This window comes from Stegodyphus dumicola, chromosome 1 (assembly GCF_044657685.1).
Source record: "Stegodyphus dumicola isolate Sdum_Otavi_A_Nest chromosome 1, ASM4465768v1".
Taxonomy (NCBI): Eukaryota; Metazoa; Arthropoda; class Arachnida; order Araneae; family Eresidae; genus Stegodyphus; species Stegodyphus dumicola.
In genome coordinates this window covers 164,919,212-164,937,519 of record NC_140768.1, presented here as the reverse complement: position 1 = coordinate 164,937,519, position 18,308 = coordinate 164,919,212, and the positions used below count along the sequence as shown (strand labels likewise).

Below are 18,308 nucleotides of genomic sequence, written 5' to 3'. Positions count from 1 at the left end.
GTTACTTTAGACTTGGTGATACTTCGCTTAACATCTACTAAGAGTTTGGACACTGTCTGATGACTGCTAAAAATACCAAACTATATAGTGGTACCCGAACAAAAGTGAGAACTGTGGCTAAAAACATTTAATGTTTAGACTCGCCCCCTCAACACCACAAGTTCGACTTCCACCGGTAAGTTCTACGGAGGGATTTTGGATACATCATAGATTGATGTGCACTTCAGTGAAACCACAGATTGTTTCAATGGCAGAAATAAGCACAAAAAGTTACCACAGCAACCGTGTTATTGTGAGGCCAGGCTCTGAGCTGATTTAGTGAATGAATTTGGGTGAATCAAGCAGTGAAAATTTTACATTCCAAGTGTTTAAAAACTGCCCTGGTAAAAGCATTCCTGTGATGAAGGATAGTGCCAAACTAGAGGCAGAATTGTTTAGTAGAAGGTCGAAGAACTGACCGAATTAATATTAAGAAAAACTCAAGTAGTTAATTTGTTGCATGGGAAAAGGTCTGATAAAGAGGGAACACAAATTAACTTGTCTAAGCTGTTATTGCAAATTCAGAACTTTTTTCAGTTCAGAGACCTGAGCAGTTATTTCAGTTTGCAGTGAGGTCTGAAGGCAGAAAAGAAATAACAAACTACGTTACACCAGGATATGACCGAAGGTTGAACGAACAGTTTTATATGTCTGTAGCAGAAGGAAGGCAGTGCGGTTTGATGGTAATTAACATTTAAAAGTTAGAAAGAAATTTTTACCAGTGAGTGGCAATCACCAAAATTATTAACAAAAGAGGAAACAAGGGGAGGATAGTAAGAAGTTAGATTAATAAGGGGTACTGAAAATAAGAGGGTACAGTTACTCCCAAAGCAAGAAAATTTCTCCAAAATTCCACTGAATACAGTTGTTACAAAAAATTTGGCTTCGCCTATAATCTAAATATTGTTGAATAACATGCCAGTGGCCACAGAGGCACAAAGCAATTTCTTAGAGGAGAACTTCTATAGAAAACAATTTAAGTGTATTGAATGTCTGGGATGCAAGGAATGACAGTTGTGGCTACCCAAAGCAAACAGTGTACATACGTAGGAAAAGTCACATTACATGTTCAAGTAGGAAATCAGAAAACGTACTTTTCTTCATTGTGAAAAATTTGCAAGCTCCAGTAATTTTGGGTATAAGATTTTTTAAAGAGGGCAGGGGCTAAAATTAATTTTCAGGAAGACAGTACAGCTGCAGATGATGAACTGGAAGCAACAGAAATGAAGCCTCTTACAGTGGATCTCGAACACCTGATGCCCGATGAAAAATACAAGATGAAACAATTGGTAAGCCATTTTGCTAAATTGATGATGCTCCAGGTTTAACCCAAACTGTAAATCACAGCATAGATACAGAAATAGAACCCCCCCCCCCAGTGCAGCAAACCCTACCGCTGAGATGTTACAAAATAAGGTCATAATTACCATCAGCAGCCCTTATGCTGGCCCAGCAATACTATGTCATAAAAAGAATAATTTCCCGCTGATGGGCCATCCACCAGGTTTTAAAGGTCGATGGATATTACACTAAGGCCTCTCCTCAGGAAAAGCATTTATATCTACCTAGATGATATAATTGTATCTATCTACCAATACTATAGATGAACATATTCAGGATTTGCACAAAGTGTTTTAACTTCTGAGCAAAGACACATTAAAAATAAATACACTAAAATGAAAATTTATGGTGAAGGTTATAAGTTATTTCAGAAAGGAAATGAAACCAAGCTTTCCAAAGTAATGATGAATAAAAAATTACCTGCCATCAAATACAGTAAAAAATGCTGTCCTTATTTTTGGGCTTTTGTTTCTATTATAAGATTTTATCAATGACTTTGCACAGGTAATAGAACTGTTGTTAAAATTAAAAAGAAAGACAGATATACTTGGTTGGCTGAAGCAAACACAGCGTTTGAAAAAATTACAAGAGCATTAATTCAGGTGCCAGTTTTGAAATTGCCACTGATGCATCAGATTATGCAGTAGGAGTTGCACTTATGCAAGACAATTATCCAGTTGCACATTTTAGCAAGACTCTGAATCAAATTTAGAGGAATTATATGGCTACAGAAAGGGAAACTTTAGTAATTCTTTTAGGGGTTTGAAATTTTGAGTGTATTTTGGGTAAGCACTTATTAAAATTTACTTACACCATGAGTAGTTTTAACCCTTTAACTGTCAAGTTATTTTGATGATTTGGGTACACAAATTGTCAAATTTTTTTATTGGAAAAATCAAATGTTTAGTACAGAATAAAATATACTTAAGTAGTTAAAAATTGATATTTTTAAGTACATGGGTAAAACTTTTAAAGTTTTGTAGCCACTGCATGTTTGCTTGAGGCGGCTGCCACTCAACATGGCAGTTGTAAAATTAGCTTCTAGTGGAGCATTATTTTCTAAAAATGAAAAAAATTAATTATTTTCTAAAAAATAAATAAATGAAAAAATAAATAAAAGTGAATACCTATTAGTAGTTCAGTAATTCAGTCTTGTGTGGTACAACTGGAAACACTTTTCCAAGCACAAACCAACTCCACAATCACTACACCAGAATCTTGTTTCCTTCCTTATCTTTTTCCCATTTTTATCCTTTTTCGAACAACACACTTTGCACTGTCTTGTAGGCTCACGTTTCACAGGAGTAGGTGGAATATGGGAAATAAAATGTTGTTCAGTAAGACGGGCAGGGTTATCTATTGTAGGTAGTCTGCCAACATTCTTTTGTCCAGAAGCTCCATCATATTTATGTAAAAGCTCTTCTACAACTTGGATTCGAAATTTTAAAAATGTAATACATTTCTCAACTACATTTTTATAGGGCAAATATGAGTTCCAAAGTACCCTGTCTAGTAAATGTAAAAATATCTTTTTATAATATTTTTCTGACATTTTCGGATTGTTGGATGAAAGGATATTTCCTGATCACAGCGATCTACCCCACCCATAGTTAGACTGTAGTCAGAAACAGTCTTCGGCTTGAGTATATCTTCATTTTTTTTTTTTTTTTTAATTTTTGAGGCTGACCATGGAAGTATCATAAATACTGCTCATCAAACACACATCCTTCATCTTTGGTTGAAGAATCTAAATCATCTATATAATGTTTCAAAGAACTGGATTAACTATAGTAAGTATATTTGCTTTGACTAAGAGCAGAAACTCATGATAGCAGCTTTTATCCCACAAAACACTAAGTCTTTATTAGATGTTCAGCTTAAACAAGTGCAAACAAAAAATTTAGGTTGGAGAACAACTTCCATTAGACATTGGTTGAAAGACCTTTCCACTGACAGTAATTAAATCCAAAAATGGTTAAAAACTATGCTAATAGCAAAGAGCATATAATAATGCAGACAGCCAAGTTTGTTTTTAGTCACGAAGAATCTACTATCCAAATTTTTTAACAGGCTGCAATTTCTGTACTTGTCAAAATATGATCAACTTTTCCAGGCTGTGCACCTGAATGTGAATATGCATTTACATGCATCAACATTAAAACTTTGAACTCAAGAGTTATACGAGAATTCTATATTTACAGTATTCTCCCATGAAGCGATTCAAAATGTTTTTAAAGTAGCATTTAAATTACTGCTTGTCTGAAATTTACACAATTTACAAATGTCTTATATGCACAAAAAAAAAAAAAAAAAAAAAAAAAAACTGAAAACAGTAAAAAATAAAATCAGCAATTTGAACCGTGCCCTTTGAACCAAAGAACTTATTACCTCTAACCTTTGAAATCTTCAGTAAAGTGCTGTCATCTATTGAATTGAGTGTACATTAACTTTTCCCGAGATACATTCGGGTTTGACAAAGAGATGAAGCCGAAATAAACGTCTCTCGATATATATTCGGATATAACAATACAATGCACTCAAAAAAAAAAAAAAAAAAAAATTTACCCCGAGTAATAGTCGGGCATGACATTTTCGAGCATCAGTGCCGTGCCCGAGATTATCTTGGGCATGACAGTTAAAAGGTTAATTCTGGGAAAAATTTATTACCTTCCAAGTGGAAAGACATCTTGATTAAAATATCTGATGACTTCATTCCATGGCCTATTAAGTTATACACATTTTTTGCTGCATTTCATTTAAACTTATTTCCTCGAGTTACATTGGTGATACATTTCTCATTCAATTAATTTCATTCTCTCTTCACGGCAAAGCAAAAATACATAAAAACTCATAACATCTTCATTAAAATTGTAAAATACAGAAGAAAATAAAATACCAACTACAATTAAAACAGTTAAAATTAGAAATTCTACACAAAAACAAGCATTTGGGCAGTGAGCAAGAAGGCAGATTTTTTGGTGCACAAAACAAAGTTCACTTTTGGTTCCACACTGCAAAAAGACACTGAAGGCACAGAAACTAACTTAATTCACTATTATACCGAGTTTCAAATGTAAATAAATGGCGGCTCGTTAGGCTCAACTCAGCACTTAAACTTTTTAATTGTCGATCACTCTAGAACTATTGGATGCAGATTAACAAAAAACATAAAAAACCACATAATTCAATCTCTTTTAAAGTAAAATATGTACAATTTACCAACATATAAGAAAAAAAAAAAAAAAAACTAAGCTCACCCAGACAGGTAATAGAGAGGGAATATATATAGCAAAGCCGACTGCAACAAAAAAGGGAGATGCACAACTGCTTGTTATAGCAATCGCATATATGAAATTCCAACGTTCTATGGCTACTCGTTCTTGGGTCATGTGAGATTCATACATACGTACAGATGTCAAGAAAAATCTCTTCTGAATCCATTTTAAATCTATTTCACAATCCTTTTTGGCAAAAGGTTTTACACTGTTCATACATACAGATGTCATGCAAAAATATATCATTCAAATAGTTTCGAGGGCAGTTGACATGGATATTTTCATGGAATGATAACCGAAATTTTTTGCAATTAGAATACTTTCTTACTTCATACAGGAAAATAAAAAGTGTAGAGCTGTTCAAGGAAACAAGGCCTGGGAGGAGACTTCTGTAAAATCTTTATATCTTATTTTGTAAGTTACTGCTTGTAAGAGTAGGTTTGAAGAAGGATTTTAATCTTAAGAATTTAAGAGCTTATCAATGTCGCTAAAGACCTTCGTTGCGATTATTTAAATTCTGGTGGGGAACAATGCAAAATTCACTTTCACTAATTAATCTTTATGTTACTTTTTAGACCTTGATTGACACTTCCTGTTCATTTGAGCGTGTTCTGCCTCTCGCAACCAAATTACTAAGTGTTGCAAGCTTAGATAAGATTTTTAGTTTTTAAGTTGTTTTTGCATTATAATTGCCAATACAGTCAAAAGTCTTTAATCTGGACATCCATAATCCAGAATGATCTATAATCCGGACCTCAAAGCTACAAACTTTTGGCGCATGCATCACGTTTACGCATGCATGTTTAATGTATAACGGATGGTATAAGCTAAGCTAAAATTATCTAATTATCTATTTCAGTTAATGTTGCAGATTACATTGTTCCTTAATCTTCTAACTGGATTCGGCTTATTATTTTTTGCAGACTGTTAGAGCAATTTTATAAAAGCTTGAACTTTCGATTATGTCAAAAAGAATTTCCGATTCTGGAGCTACCAAAGGATCTACAAAGTGAAAGCATGTTCCGATGTCCATCAAACAATGTTTTTATTTTATTCGGCTTATATGCATTAAGCATGCGTGCGTTGAGAGGAAAGTTTAATAAAGTAAAAAATAAATATAAAGGTTTTTTTGGGGTAAATTTTGATACCCTTTAGATCATAATTGCTCTTTATTTCATAAATTACGGTTTCATATTTTTAATTTTATAATTTCTGCATGCCATCTTACCAGATTTAAACTGATGATCTATAATCCGGAATCGCCAAAGTCCCGACGAGTCCGGATTAAAGACTTTTGACTGTATTTGAATATCTACAGTGGTTAGGTTCGTGAGACAACTTCCCATAATTGGTTTGCTTAGCTTACTTGAATTTAAATTTATATTTGATTGTTCATTCAAGTTATCTCACCATACTGGCTGAGTTGTAAGCACCAGATGCGCCTTTTATTCTTAGTTTTCAATAAAAGGATCTTTTTACACCCTTTTTAAGTTTCAGTTATTGTTTTAGACATAGCAATAATTTGCTTGGCAATTACCTAGAGTTTGGATAACTGGTGATTGTTGAATGTATCAATCTTTATAAGTTTTTAACTGCACATTAAATTACTACAGTGCTATTACTGCAAATGAACTATTCCTTTAATGTTTTCATAAATGGGAAGCTACGATTAAGTTTTCAAGGTATACAAATACGAGTAAATGCACAGGCTAATTCTCATCAACACGTTGAACGCGGCGCCGGTCCCTAGGCAGTGAACTTTCTATGTGGCCGGTGTCGGTCCATGGGACCAACAGTATTAAAGTTAAAAAATAAATATAGTCTCAATGAAATGTGATCAAATTTAGTTTTAATGAAATATAAAGAAACATTCTAAACAAAAATATGGCTTAGCTCGCTGCCAGCTGAACGGAAAGGACAGCAAATTTGGCACCACGTTCAGTGTGTTAAATATTTTTAGTGCCCTATATAATAATTAAGAGAATCAACCTTACCTGTAACTGTCTATCTTGAATTTTTTGGGAACTAGCACCTATACTTTTTATTTTAAGATACAGTCTTGTGTTTTTTTTTTTTTTTTTTTTTGGCAATAGAACAAAAAAATTCAGGTAATGCTTTTATACTAAACATCCAAAATGCAACATCAAAAAGTACAAAAGATATTAAAGCTATAATTACTGGACAAATAATGTAAGATAAAAGTTGAATTGATTAAAATTACAACCCTATCTGATTTGTGAAAGATGAAGAAATAAGTATTTTGGGTAGCACCATTGTTAATAATTGTTGTAGCACATTTTGTCACAGAATGAAAACAGTTTTGGATATATATTTAGGATATGGCAATCTTTGCAGTTTCCTCACACAGGCAAAGTTCATGCTGTATAATTTGATTTCCAGCCATCAACAAACAGGATTCATATACATTTCTGCATGAATGAAATAATAATAATTTTAAGGACTTTCCTTATCTCTTTGTTTCTAAATTCATTATGTAGACAATATTTTTGTGCTTTCTGAAGATAATAAAAATTATTTATCCCAAATTTTATCTATTATAAATTTGACTGATCCTGCAATCCAGTTCACTTTTGAAACTGAATCCGACAATATATTCCCTTCACTGATATTCTTAAAATTTGTAATGAATCCAATTTCAGCACTACTGTTTACCATAAACCATTTTTTTTCCCCCCAATCCCATAATAAGTCATGCCATCTGACTAAGCTTTTTTTTTATTTTATTATTATGTATTTCATGCTTTCACAGTTTGTTCCTTAAAACATCTCCTTCCTAATGAACTAAACTATTGAGTTCGATTGCCATTTTCTCAAGTGGTAATTGATAAAGGCTTTACAAATTTTTCAGCTTGCCATTAAATGACATTCTGCTATTAGCAATAACATTAAAAACCTTGTCATGCTTCCATTTTATCCTACTGTCAGTTATAAAATTGCATAGATTCTCCAGAGTTAAATTTTAAAGCCATCTTCTCACCTATCAGTCAGATCCCCGTTTTGATTCTTAAAGATTCCATTTCTGATTATAATCATAGTTGGAAATTTAATCATAATTTTGACTTTGGATCTGCAAAAATTAATTAAAAACTTTTTCCATTACTGAAACTGAATTTTCTTGATGCTTTTGACATTCATAAAGTTTAATCTTTCTTAGTTAACAACTTTAAGTTCAATCCAGTCCTATCTAATGCTTTTAAAATTCTAATTACTTAATTTTTCAAGTTTTGTTACTATTTTTGCTGACAGACGGCACTACTTTCTCGTTTACTTTATTTATAAATATGACTCTTGCACCAGCTCTTTCCAGTCTTTTTTTTTGCTTGTGATGAAGAGGAAGCTGTACCTAATTGCTCTTTCAATCGACTGAATTCTTGTCTAAACCTATGCCAAATGTAAGGTTGCTGTTTGCTAATTTTATGCTTATACTTTTAAGGACTTTTAAGGCACATCAATGAAAAAAAAAAAAAAAAAAAATTAAAGGCTTATCAAGCAAATAGGAACTGAATAAAGTAAAGCAATTATCTACATCCAAACTTCACTTTTGTAATACCACTTTTCTAATTTCACTTCTGTAATTTGTAATTATAAAATTAATCTGTAAGTAGGGTGCATTATTATTAAATAATCTAATATCTATCTTAATTATAAAATAAATCCAAAAATAAAATCGACTTCATTAATTTTTTTAAGTAATTACCGTTAAATTATAATTTTTTTAAACATTTATATTTTACACTTATAGTCCCACATATTTTAAAGGAGATTAGTAGCTTTTTATTTAAATTTTATGAACAGATAGCTTTATACTGATTTTTTTTATGCCTTATTTTTGTCATGTATTCATTTAGACCAGCATTTATGCAAATTTTATATCAAGAGGCATAGTGAAGTAAAATAATAATCAGCCATGACCTATAACAGAAACTTGGCTGTTGTCCCCCCCCCCTGTAGCAGACTGCTTAGAGACAGAGAACCACTGATCAGAACAAACATGACTATTATCTATTTATTTCTGGAGACACACTAAAGCTTCCCATGCAGTTAATTAGTAGGAAAAAAACACAGAATTTCAGTGCTTAAAACCTATCTACTCTCCTCCCATTTTATTGTGTTTCTATGTGCTGCTACTGTCACATTTGCGTATATATGCTACAATGTTAATCATTTACATAGACTATTGAAGTCCTACATGGTGTTATATTTTAGATAAGCAGTTGTGTGTAATATTTAAGATGAATGGCTAAGTAAAAATGAGTGAAATTTCTTACAATAAATTACACATAGTTTGAAGTAACAATTACATATATTAAAGTTGTATTATGCTGCTTATAATGCAGTTGTTTAGAAATTCTGGTTAAAATTGTCTTATTTTAATAATTATTACCCATATTAATAATCTTTTCTTAAATAAAGGAGGAAAATAACAAAAGAACTTACTTTTCCACATGTTTGCAACTGGCTTTCTAATGTTTCTATTCTACTCAAAAGCCTGTCTTCTTCAATAAGAGCCTTAAAAAAGAGGGGAAAGAGAAGGGGGAATAAATTCACTAAAACTATGCTGCAAATTGTATCCTTTATTACCGACACCTCTTTTAGAGTATATCAGGTGTTCTACATTTAGACACAAGTAATCATGCTATTTACTAGAATTTTGCTAACTACTAAAAAAAGGGGGAGGGAGAAAGTTTTCAGATTTCATATTATGGTCACAAGGGCTTTTTTTTTTAAAAAAAATAACGTTTGGTGTGTTACCTTTATTTATTAAATACCATGTTGTTCGCACTTAAACCATAAAATTCAATTCAACAGCAATATCACAAAATAATTTAAAAATGAGCATATCTTTAGAATTTCCGATACACAGTCTTGCACGCTGGAGATAATTTTTTTTTTCCACTTGTACATCCATCCGTACAATGTTGCCATTGTTTGTTATGAAATCACCGAGTTTGTTAATCAAAAGTTCATTAAAGTGTTACAAAATATGAAATCGATAATGAAACAAATTCCAAAGTAGAGCTTGCAGATAGCATATTCGGTGAAGAATTACCTTATTCAAAATTTGATGGTTCTAGGTAATGTGGTTTTATCACAATGCAAGAAACATAGATAAGTTTATGCAGATTCTTCATTATTTATTTTCTTTAAATATAACACAGGGCTCTAACATACACAGCTGCATCAATAATACAATAAGGTCATTTTTCAATTCATTGGGAGAGGGGTTGCAGATATCAAAAAGCCAGATGCTTGCATAGCCTCACAAGAAGATGCAGTACACATCAGCTGATCACTGCAATTAAGCAATGGATTATCCATCCCAACCAATCCAGTGTGCCAATGACGATGCATAAATGCTCTTGCACAAAAATACAAAGCCCTATTGTGTTGTAACTATATGTTTTGGCATGGCATGGCAAATGATTTGTGCAGCATTTCTGGAAAGATTGCCAGAGATCTTTTATAAACTTGTCCGTCAAGTCAGAAAAGAATAATGTACAGTAAAATGAAACAATTTAAGACTATGCTCATCCAAACATTAATAGTGCAACCATTACTGAGCAACATGAGGTTTGCGATTTGTCATGCATCCACATGTTTGCTCTGTGAACATTAAAAACACTCATGTCAGAAGTAGCTTCACAGAAAGAATCCACACAAGGCAGACTGGATTTTAGCACAGTATTACAAAAATCAAAATGATGAGTCACCATTTTGGCTAATCTCCTGCTTCCTGTAGTTGTATCCATTATACGTGAAAAAGAAATAAGCACTTCCAATGTAATATTTGCCCAAGACCGGATTGAGAAATTCCGCTTTCGTGAAAAATAGAATGGGGGTGGAATTTAAAGGAATAACTGTGAAACCTCCAGTAACTTGCACAATTTTGCAGCTAAGAACATGAAACTTTTAGCAAGGTTTGTATACATTTATTTAAATGAAAGTTAAGGACTTTTAAGGATATTAAGGCACATAAATGAAAAAAATTTAAAGGCCCTATCAGAAAACAGAATTGAATAAATTAAAGCAGTTATCTGTGCAACCTTCTTTCTTGTAATATTATTTTAAAAATAATGAAAAAATATGTAATGTGCATAATTATTATTCCATACAATCCAATATTATTTAACAAAAAACAAGTTTGAGTATAAAATATAATTCCTAAAAGTTTTCAAGTAAACATTATTGCAAACATAATTTTTTGACACACTTATAACACACTGGGAAATATTAATGAAACAACTATAAAAAAGTGCCAATGTTAATTCTATTAAATGAATTCCCATGAAATAGAGTTGTTTGGCAATTTCAGATTAGTTTTGGGATTAACCTTCGATATACTGATATATGCAAAATTTTTGTGTCCATTCTTTCAGCACGTGTTAAAAAAAGTACCAGGGGATGGTTCAAATTCTAATTATGAATAGTTGGATAAAATTTTCATAAGTGAAAGGTAGAATATGTTATCAAAAAGGCATCTGATGTATTATGAGGAACAGCATGAAAATGGGATTTTGGAAGTATGACAGACATTGATATAGGTCTATATAGCACACAGAATCATATCAAGAATCTAAAAATTATTTAGAACTGTTATCTAGCAACGATTTCTAAAAGAAATTCAGAAACGACATTAGACTGGATTGCAACGGAGTTTGCTATAGCTACAAAAGCTGAAGTATCCAGGTAATTACCAGGACAGTTTGCATATGAGAGGACTGTACACAAGGAAATTCATGATTTATACCCCACTAACTTGGGCTATGAAATGTACTGGGTTGCATTGGTGAAGCGACCATTGTGATTGGAGTATCAGAGACTGGAGCCGAGTTTTGTTGACAGAGGATTATGATTTTTGTTTAGAGAGTAATTCTAGATGTGTTACAAATCTGGAGAGAGCAAAATATATTACCATAACCTGAAAGCAACAATGAAAACTATCAGTACAAAGATGGTAGTACCATGCTACGAGTAGGCATCATTCTGAATGGACACAGTGACCTACAAAATTTTATCAGTGCAACTATAAGTGCAGAAATATACAAAGATGAGGTCCCTGATCCTTATTTAGGGGTGCAATTGGTGATACCTTCCTCTTATTGAAAGATAATGCTCATGTCTACTATGCTGCAGGAACAATTAATTATCTTAAGAGCAAAGAATCCAACAGATAGAGTGACCTGCATACTCTCCAAATTAAAATTTGATAGAACACATATAGAATACACCAAGATGCTAATTTGCATCTATTTAGCCTCCACCTAGCATTCTCCTGGAGCTTTAAGACATTGTTCATAGCAAGTAAACTTTGTTATAGCAGGAACTCACAGGAAATCAATGCACAGAAATGAAAATCATTGCACTGTTTGCATTTCGGTCAAGAGTGATCATATACATCTTATTTATCGCTACAGCTACAAAAGCTGAAGTATCCAGGTAATTACCAGGACAGTTTGCATATGAGAGGACAGTATACAAGAAAATTCATGATTTATGTCCCACTAACTTGGGCTATGAAATGTACTGGGTTGCATTGGTGAAGTGACCATTGTGATTGGAGTATCAGAGACTGGAGCCGAGTTTTGTTGACAGAGGATTATGATTTTTGTTTAGAGAGTAATTCTAGATGTGTTACAAATCTGGAAAGAGCAAAATATATTACCATAACCTGAAAGCAACAATGAAAAGTATCAGTACAAAGATGGTAGTGCCATGGTACGAGTAGGCATCATTTTCAATGGACACAGTGACCTACAAAATTTTACCAGTGCAACTATAAGTGCAGAAATATACAAAGATGAGGTCCCTGATCCTTATTTAGGGGTGTAATTGGTGATACCTTCCTCCTATTGAAAGATAATGCTCATGTCCACTATGCTGCACTAGGACCAATTAATTACCTTGAGAGCAAAGGAATCCAACAGATAGAGTGCCCTGCATACTCTCCAAATTAAAATTTGATAGAACACATATAGAATACACCAAGATGCTAATTTGCATCTATTTAGCCTCCACCTAGCATTCTCCTGGAGCTTTAAGACATTGTTCATAGCAAGTAAACTTTGTTATAGCAGGAACTCACAGGCAATCAATGCACAGAAATGAAAATCATTGCACTGTTTGCATTTCGGTCAAGAGTGATCATATACATCTTATTAATTCCTAAAAGTTTTCAAGTAAACATTATTGCAAACATAATTTTTTGAAACACTTATATTTTACACTTATAATACACTGAGAAATATTAATGAAACAACTATAAAAAAGAGCCAATGTTAATTCTATTAAATGAAGTCTAATGAAATAGAGTTGTTTGGCAATTTAAGATCAATTTTGGGATTAATCTTCGATGTACTGATATATGCAAAATTTTTATGTCCATTCTTTCAGCACCAGGGGATGGTTCAAATTCTGATTATGAATAGTTGGATAAAATTTTCGTATGTGAAAGGTAGAATATGTTATCAAAACGGCATCTGATGTATTATGAGGAACAGCATGAAAATGGGATTTTGGAAGTATGAGAGACACCGACATAGGTCTATATAGCGAACAGAATTATATGAAGAATCTAAAAATTATTTAGAACTGTTATCTAGCAACGATTTCTAACAGAAATTCAGAAATGACGTTAGGCTGGATTGCAAGGGAGTTCGCTACAGCTACAAAAGCTGAAGTATCCAGGTAATTACCAGGACAGTTTGCATTTGCATGTTAAGAACTCACAGGCAATCAATGCACAGAAATGAAAATCATTGCACTGTTTGCATTTCGGTCAAGAGTGATCACATACATCTTATTTATTGCTACAGCTACAAAACCTGAAGTATCCAGGTAATTACCAGGACAGTTTGCATATAAGCGGACAGTATACAAGGAAATTCATGATTTATGTCCCACTAGCTTGGGCTATGAAATGTACTGGGTTGCATTGGTGAAGTGACCATTGTGATTGGAGTATCAGAGACTGAAGCCGAGTTTTGTTGACAGAGGATTATGATTTTTGTTCAGAGAGTAATTCTAGATGTTTTACAAATCTGGAAAAAGCAAAATATATTACCATAACCTGAAAGCAACAATGAAAAGTATCAGTACAAAGATGGTAGTACCATGGTACGAGTAGGCATCATTCTGAATGGACACAGTGACCTACAAAATTTTACCAGTGCAACTATAAGTGCAGAAATATACAAAGATGAGGTCCCTGATCCTTATTTAGGGGTGTAATTGGTGATACCTTCCTCCTATTGAAAGAGAATGCTCATATCCACTATGCTGCACTAGGAACAATTAATTATCTTGAGAGCAAAGGAGTCCAACAGATAGAGTGACCTGCATACTCTCCAAATTAAAATTTGATAGAACACATATAGAATACACCAAGATGCTAATTTGCATCTATTTAGCCTCCACCTAGCATTCTCCTGGAGCTTTAAGACATTGTTTATAGCAAGTAAACTTTGTTATAGCAGGAACTCACAGGCAATCAATGCACAGAAATGAAAATCATAGCACTGTTTGCATTTCAGTCAAGAGTGATCATATACATCTTATTAATCCCCCCCCCTTGTTTAGCTATAAAAAGTTTTAACACCAACTTTTCATAACTCATAGCTTGTGTCCCACTAGTAAAGAGTGCTATAGCTCAAAACTGATTTTTTTCAGAAATAGGCTTTTCTACATTTTTAAGATAGAACAGGTACCACAAAATAAAGATCTTATGCAAATTCCACATTCTTAGTTGCAATATCATACATACACAAGATTACATAATTGTTCCTATATTTTTTTCGCCAGCATTGTCCCACATATTTTAAAGGAGATTTATATATTCACAATCAAAAAGTTCTTTTATTTTAAATATTCATTAAAAACATTACTGAAATCTCAATCAATGAACTTTTGCAGTTTAGAGTAATAGACGACTACATGCATAATTCATTATGTAGGTTTAAAAAATTAGTAGAACAGTTACACATTAAATGATGAAAAACATCTATAACACCGCAAAATACTTACACCATTATAATTTGAAATTTTTCTGGATAGATTTGCTAATTTATTTTCTTTCCTTTATTCACTTTTCAAGTTCATATACTCTAATAAATAAATCAATGTTCTTACTAGTTTCTGAATCAGCTTCTCAAATATCCACTAATCTGTTAATATCTTTATCAATATTCTTTACCTTTGTCAATATGCAAATTCTTTTTGCTCTATGTAATCAATCGTTTCTTCAATAATTTTTTTCTTCATATTTGAATTTTCAGATTTAAATAAAAATTCTGTTGTTCTAAAAACCATCATTTATCTAGAATGTGCAAAAGTTATTCAGTCTTACTTGAGTATTTAAGTGCTGAGAACAACTCTAGAAAACTTTAAGAGATGATGTATAAGATGCATCTTTTAAATTTTTGATAGCTTATTAAAACAGAAATTCCTTTCTACAGATGAGTACCACTATGATAAAAATAAAATCATTTTTACAATATCCTATTTTTTTAATGCATAAAAATAGCAAAAAATGAAAAAGATTATTTAAAAAAAAGATTATTTTTAATTCTGGTACACATTGCATATCAGTTACTTACATGGTGAAATGTACGAAAATTAACAATACTGGGTAAAAGTCAAATGAAAGAACAAGTTTGTAAGTTATAATATGGAAGGGATGGTTATTATAGAAAAAAGAATCCTTTAACCCATTAGCAGCTTGCATTGACGTTGGTGATGCATTGAAGCAAATGATAAAATAAATGTGTATAAAAGTATAACTGCAAAAGATATTTTATACTAGTAGATGATTTTATGAAGATTATTTCTATAAAAAATATTTGTCTTCAACAATAATTTTGTTCATAATAATTAAGTCTCGTACCTGAAGCAAAATTTAAACAAAATTTTTGACCAGGTACTTTTGCAGAAGAAATATAACAAAAGAATCACCTCACCATCTTTAGGAGTGTTCTATTTTTAGCCAAAGTCACTACTAATCAGAACATTCCATCAAACGGCTGTTTGTATTTGAGTGGGGATGGAAGGGAAAATAGGCGTTGTATTAGTGAAATGTCAGTGGGGGAAAGGTATTCCACTATTTTACTCCTGCCTTTAGATGAATTGGTCGAGATTCATCCATTCTTTAAAAATGCCTAGAACAAGCTACAAAAAGACCTAGAAAATTCAGCATTCAAAAACCACTGCCTGGAGGTGGTAGACATTTCATCATAAATCTGAGGATAACAGAAGATTTCATTGTAAAGAGTGCTATAGCCAGACTGTTTACAGATGCAAAGTATGTAATGTAACTTTAAATCATGATTGTAGTGAAGCTTTCCTTGCTTGAATCTTTCAATTGAAAATAATCTGTATTTATAAAAGAAACACAATGTAAATTACTAATTACAAGTAAAATTATTTGTAGATTTATAAAATGTCATAGTATAGTACTAAAAAGTAATCCAATGCTCCACTCAAAGAAAACTTCACAAGAGTACAAGCCTACTTACTAAACGCCACATTCTTATTCCGCTGACGCTGTGCAAAAGCAAAACTCAATTTTTCCACAGGTAAGAGCACTTTTTTAAAAAATTTTCAGTATAAATTTATGTCATAAATACTTAATTTAATACTTATCATTATTTACATAAGGAAAAAAATTCTGTCTTGTAGTTTTGGCAGTTAACAGGTTATAAAATGAAAATGGAACTAACAAAGAGCAAAAATTTAACTGAAGTTTATCAGCAAAAATTTAACTGAAGTTTATACATACTTTCCAACCTATGACACTCAAAAATCAGGAGATTTTTCACAATGTTAAAAAGACTTAAACTATATTTTTTAAATGATAAAAATATAGTTTTTAATAATGAATTAACTGTCAAAATGGCCAACATAATTCTAGACAGTTCACTATATTTTAAAATTCCATCAGCACCTTTCAGTTTTCCAATTAAACTCCATGGGTGTCAATCCTAGCTGATTTTATAACTTCATCCAAGTTTTATAATTGTAAACTGCAAAATTGCAACTGCAGTATATCAGTAGCAACATCAATATCATCATCTTTCATGACTAAACAAAGTAACACAGGAAATCTGTTCAAAAAGTACCTTGTATCAGAAAAAAAATGCATTTGCTAGACCAGAAACATCACAAACTTTAGCATGCAAAATCACTTCATCGTTGACTGGAAATTTATGTAGTATGTAATCACATACTCGACAGAAGTAACTTCTAACATGAAGATAAAACATACTTTTGTCTTCTTCTGAAAGTTCTTCCACAACTTTTGTAGTTGCAGCTCCTATTACCAAATCTTCATCTTTCTTCTGATTTTCTATTTCACCATAAATCACATTATATATAGAATTACAAGACAAAACACAGACTGGTTTTACAAACTTTGATAAAATGTCTTTAAACAGATCATAAATCATTGATTGCAAAACATGAATTAATGGAATTCTGCTTTGTAGAACTGTGTTAAGAACATCGAATGATGGCAATATGAATTGTAAAAAAAAGCAAAAAGCTTTGTTAAGGTCCGAAGAAAAAAACATAAATATTCGTTCTTCACAAGATAAACTTAAAGTAATCGGAAAATGTTTTGTGTGTTGAGCAATTTTTTTATTTTGAGAGAAATTTGTATCAGTTTTACGCTTATATTTTGCATGACAACTGCCAGTTGAATTGCTGAATGATGCAGAAATTACTTTATTTTTCTCAAACCTATTTTTAACAATGGAAGTAGTAACTACATCTCCATTTACTTTAGGTACTTTATAACTTTCAATAGAGCCTTTTATCTTAACGCTCGAAGCATTTACTTCTTCTTTAAAAAATGCAAGAAGTGGGTTCCATTGATCGAGGATTCTAGATAAACATTTCTTTAAAGACAGCCAGCGTGTACACACATTTCAAAATTTTTCTTATTTCAGTATTACGCAGCTGTTGGAACTGTTTCAATTTTTCCTTTCTTTTAGAAATCCTTTCAAGATAATAATAAATATCAACAATGTGTTCATCCACATTTATTGGTAAATAAGCTGCCCTTTTTTCAGCTGCTAAATTTAAGAGGTGACAGGTGCACCTCATAATCTGCAAATCTGAATTTTCCCTTCTTAAGATGCCTGCAACACCAGTCTTCAAGCGTACCAATACTGGTGCATTATCAGCACCAAGTGCTAAGCAATTATCCAGAGGGCCTGCATTTTCTTTTAAAGTTTAATAATTAGCTGTGGTATATTAAAGCCTGTCAAATGTCCTTCTAAAATGGAGACAGAAAGTAAACTGCACTCAATTTCTTAAGAATCTGTATTAAAAAAAGAAACAACAATTGGATACAGTTTTGAATCGGTATTATTGCTTCTATCCGTAGAGAGGCAGAACAGAGTTGTTTTGTGCAATCAATAACTGAAGATTTATTTTTCAAACCCATTTCTTTAACAATTGCACCTGTTTTGGTTCTTGCACTTGAGTATTTCTTAGCAATTTCACTATCGGGAAACATTTTTCTAAATAAAGCTGCAGCGTGATCCGATGCATTCAGTGACAGGTTGTGCTCCAGTATATGGGCAGAGAACAGATATTTTGCATTAATCACTTTTTGGTCTTTTGTTTCTGAAGAAAAAT

General features: G+C 32.2%; 1 protein-coding gene across 5 annotated transcripts in view; it reads right to left on the bottom strand.

Annotated features, from left to right (window-relative positions):
- Slmap (Sarcolemma associated protein) overlaps positions 1-18,308 on the bottom strand; it is a 213,729-nt gene that overhangs the window by 79,567 nt on the left and 115,854 nt on the right. For all 5 annotated transcript variants that reach the window (XM_085822917.1, XM_085822927.1, XM_085822929.1 and 2 more), the window contains exon 7: positions 9,114-9,185. In XM_085822917.1, the coding sequence (XP_085679043.1) occupies positions 9,114-9,185 (72 nt within the window). The remainder of the gene's footprint in view (positions 1-9,113; positions 9,186-18,308) is intronic.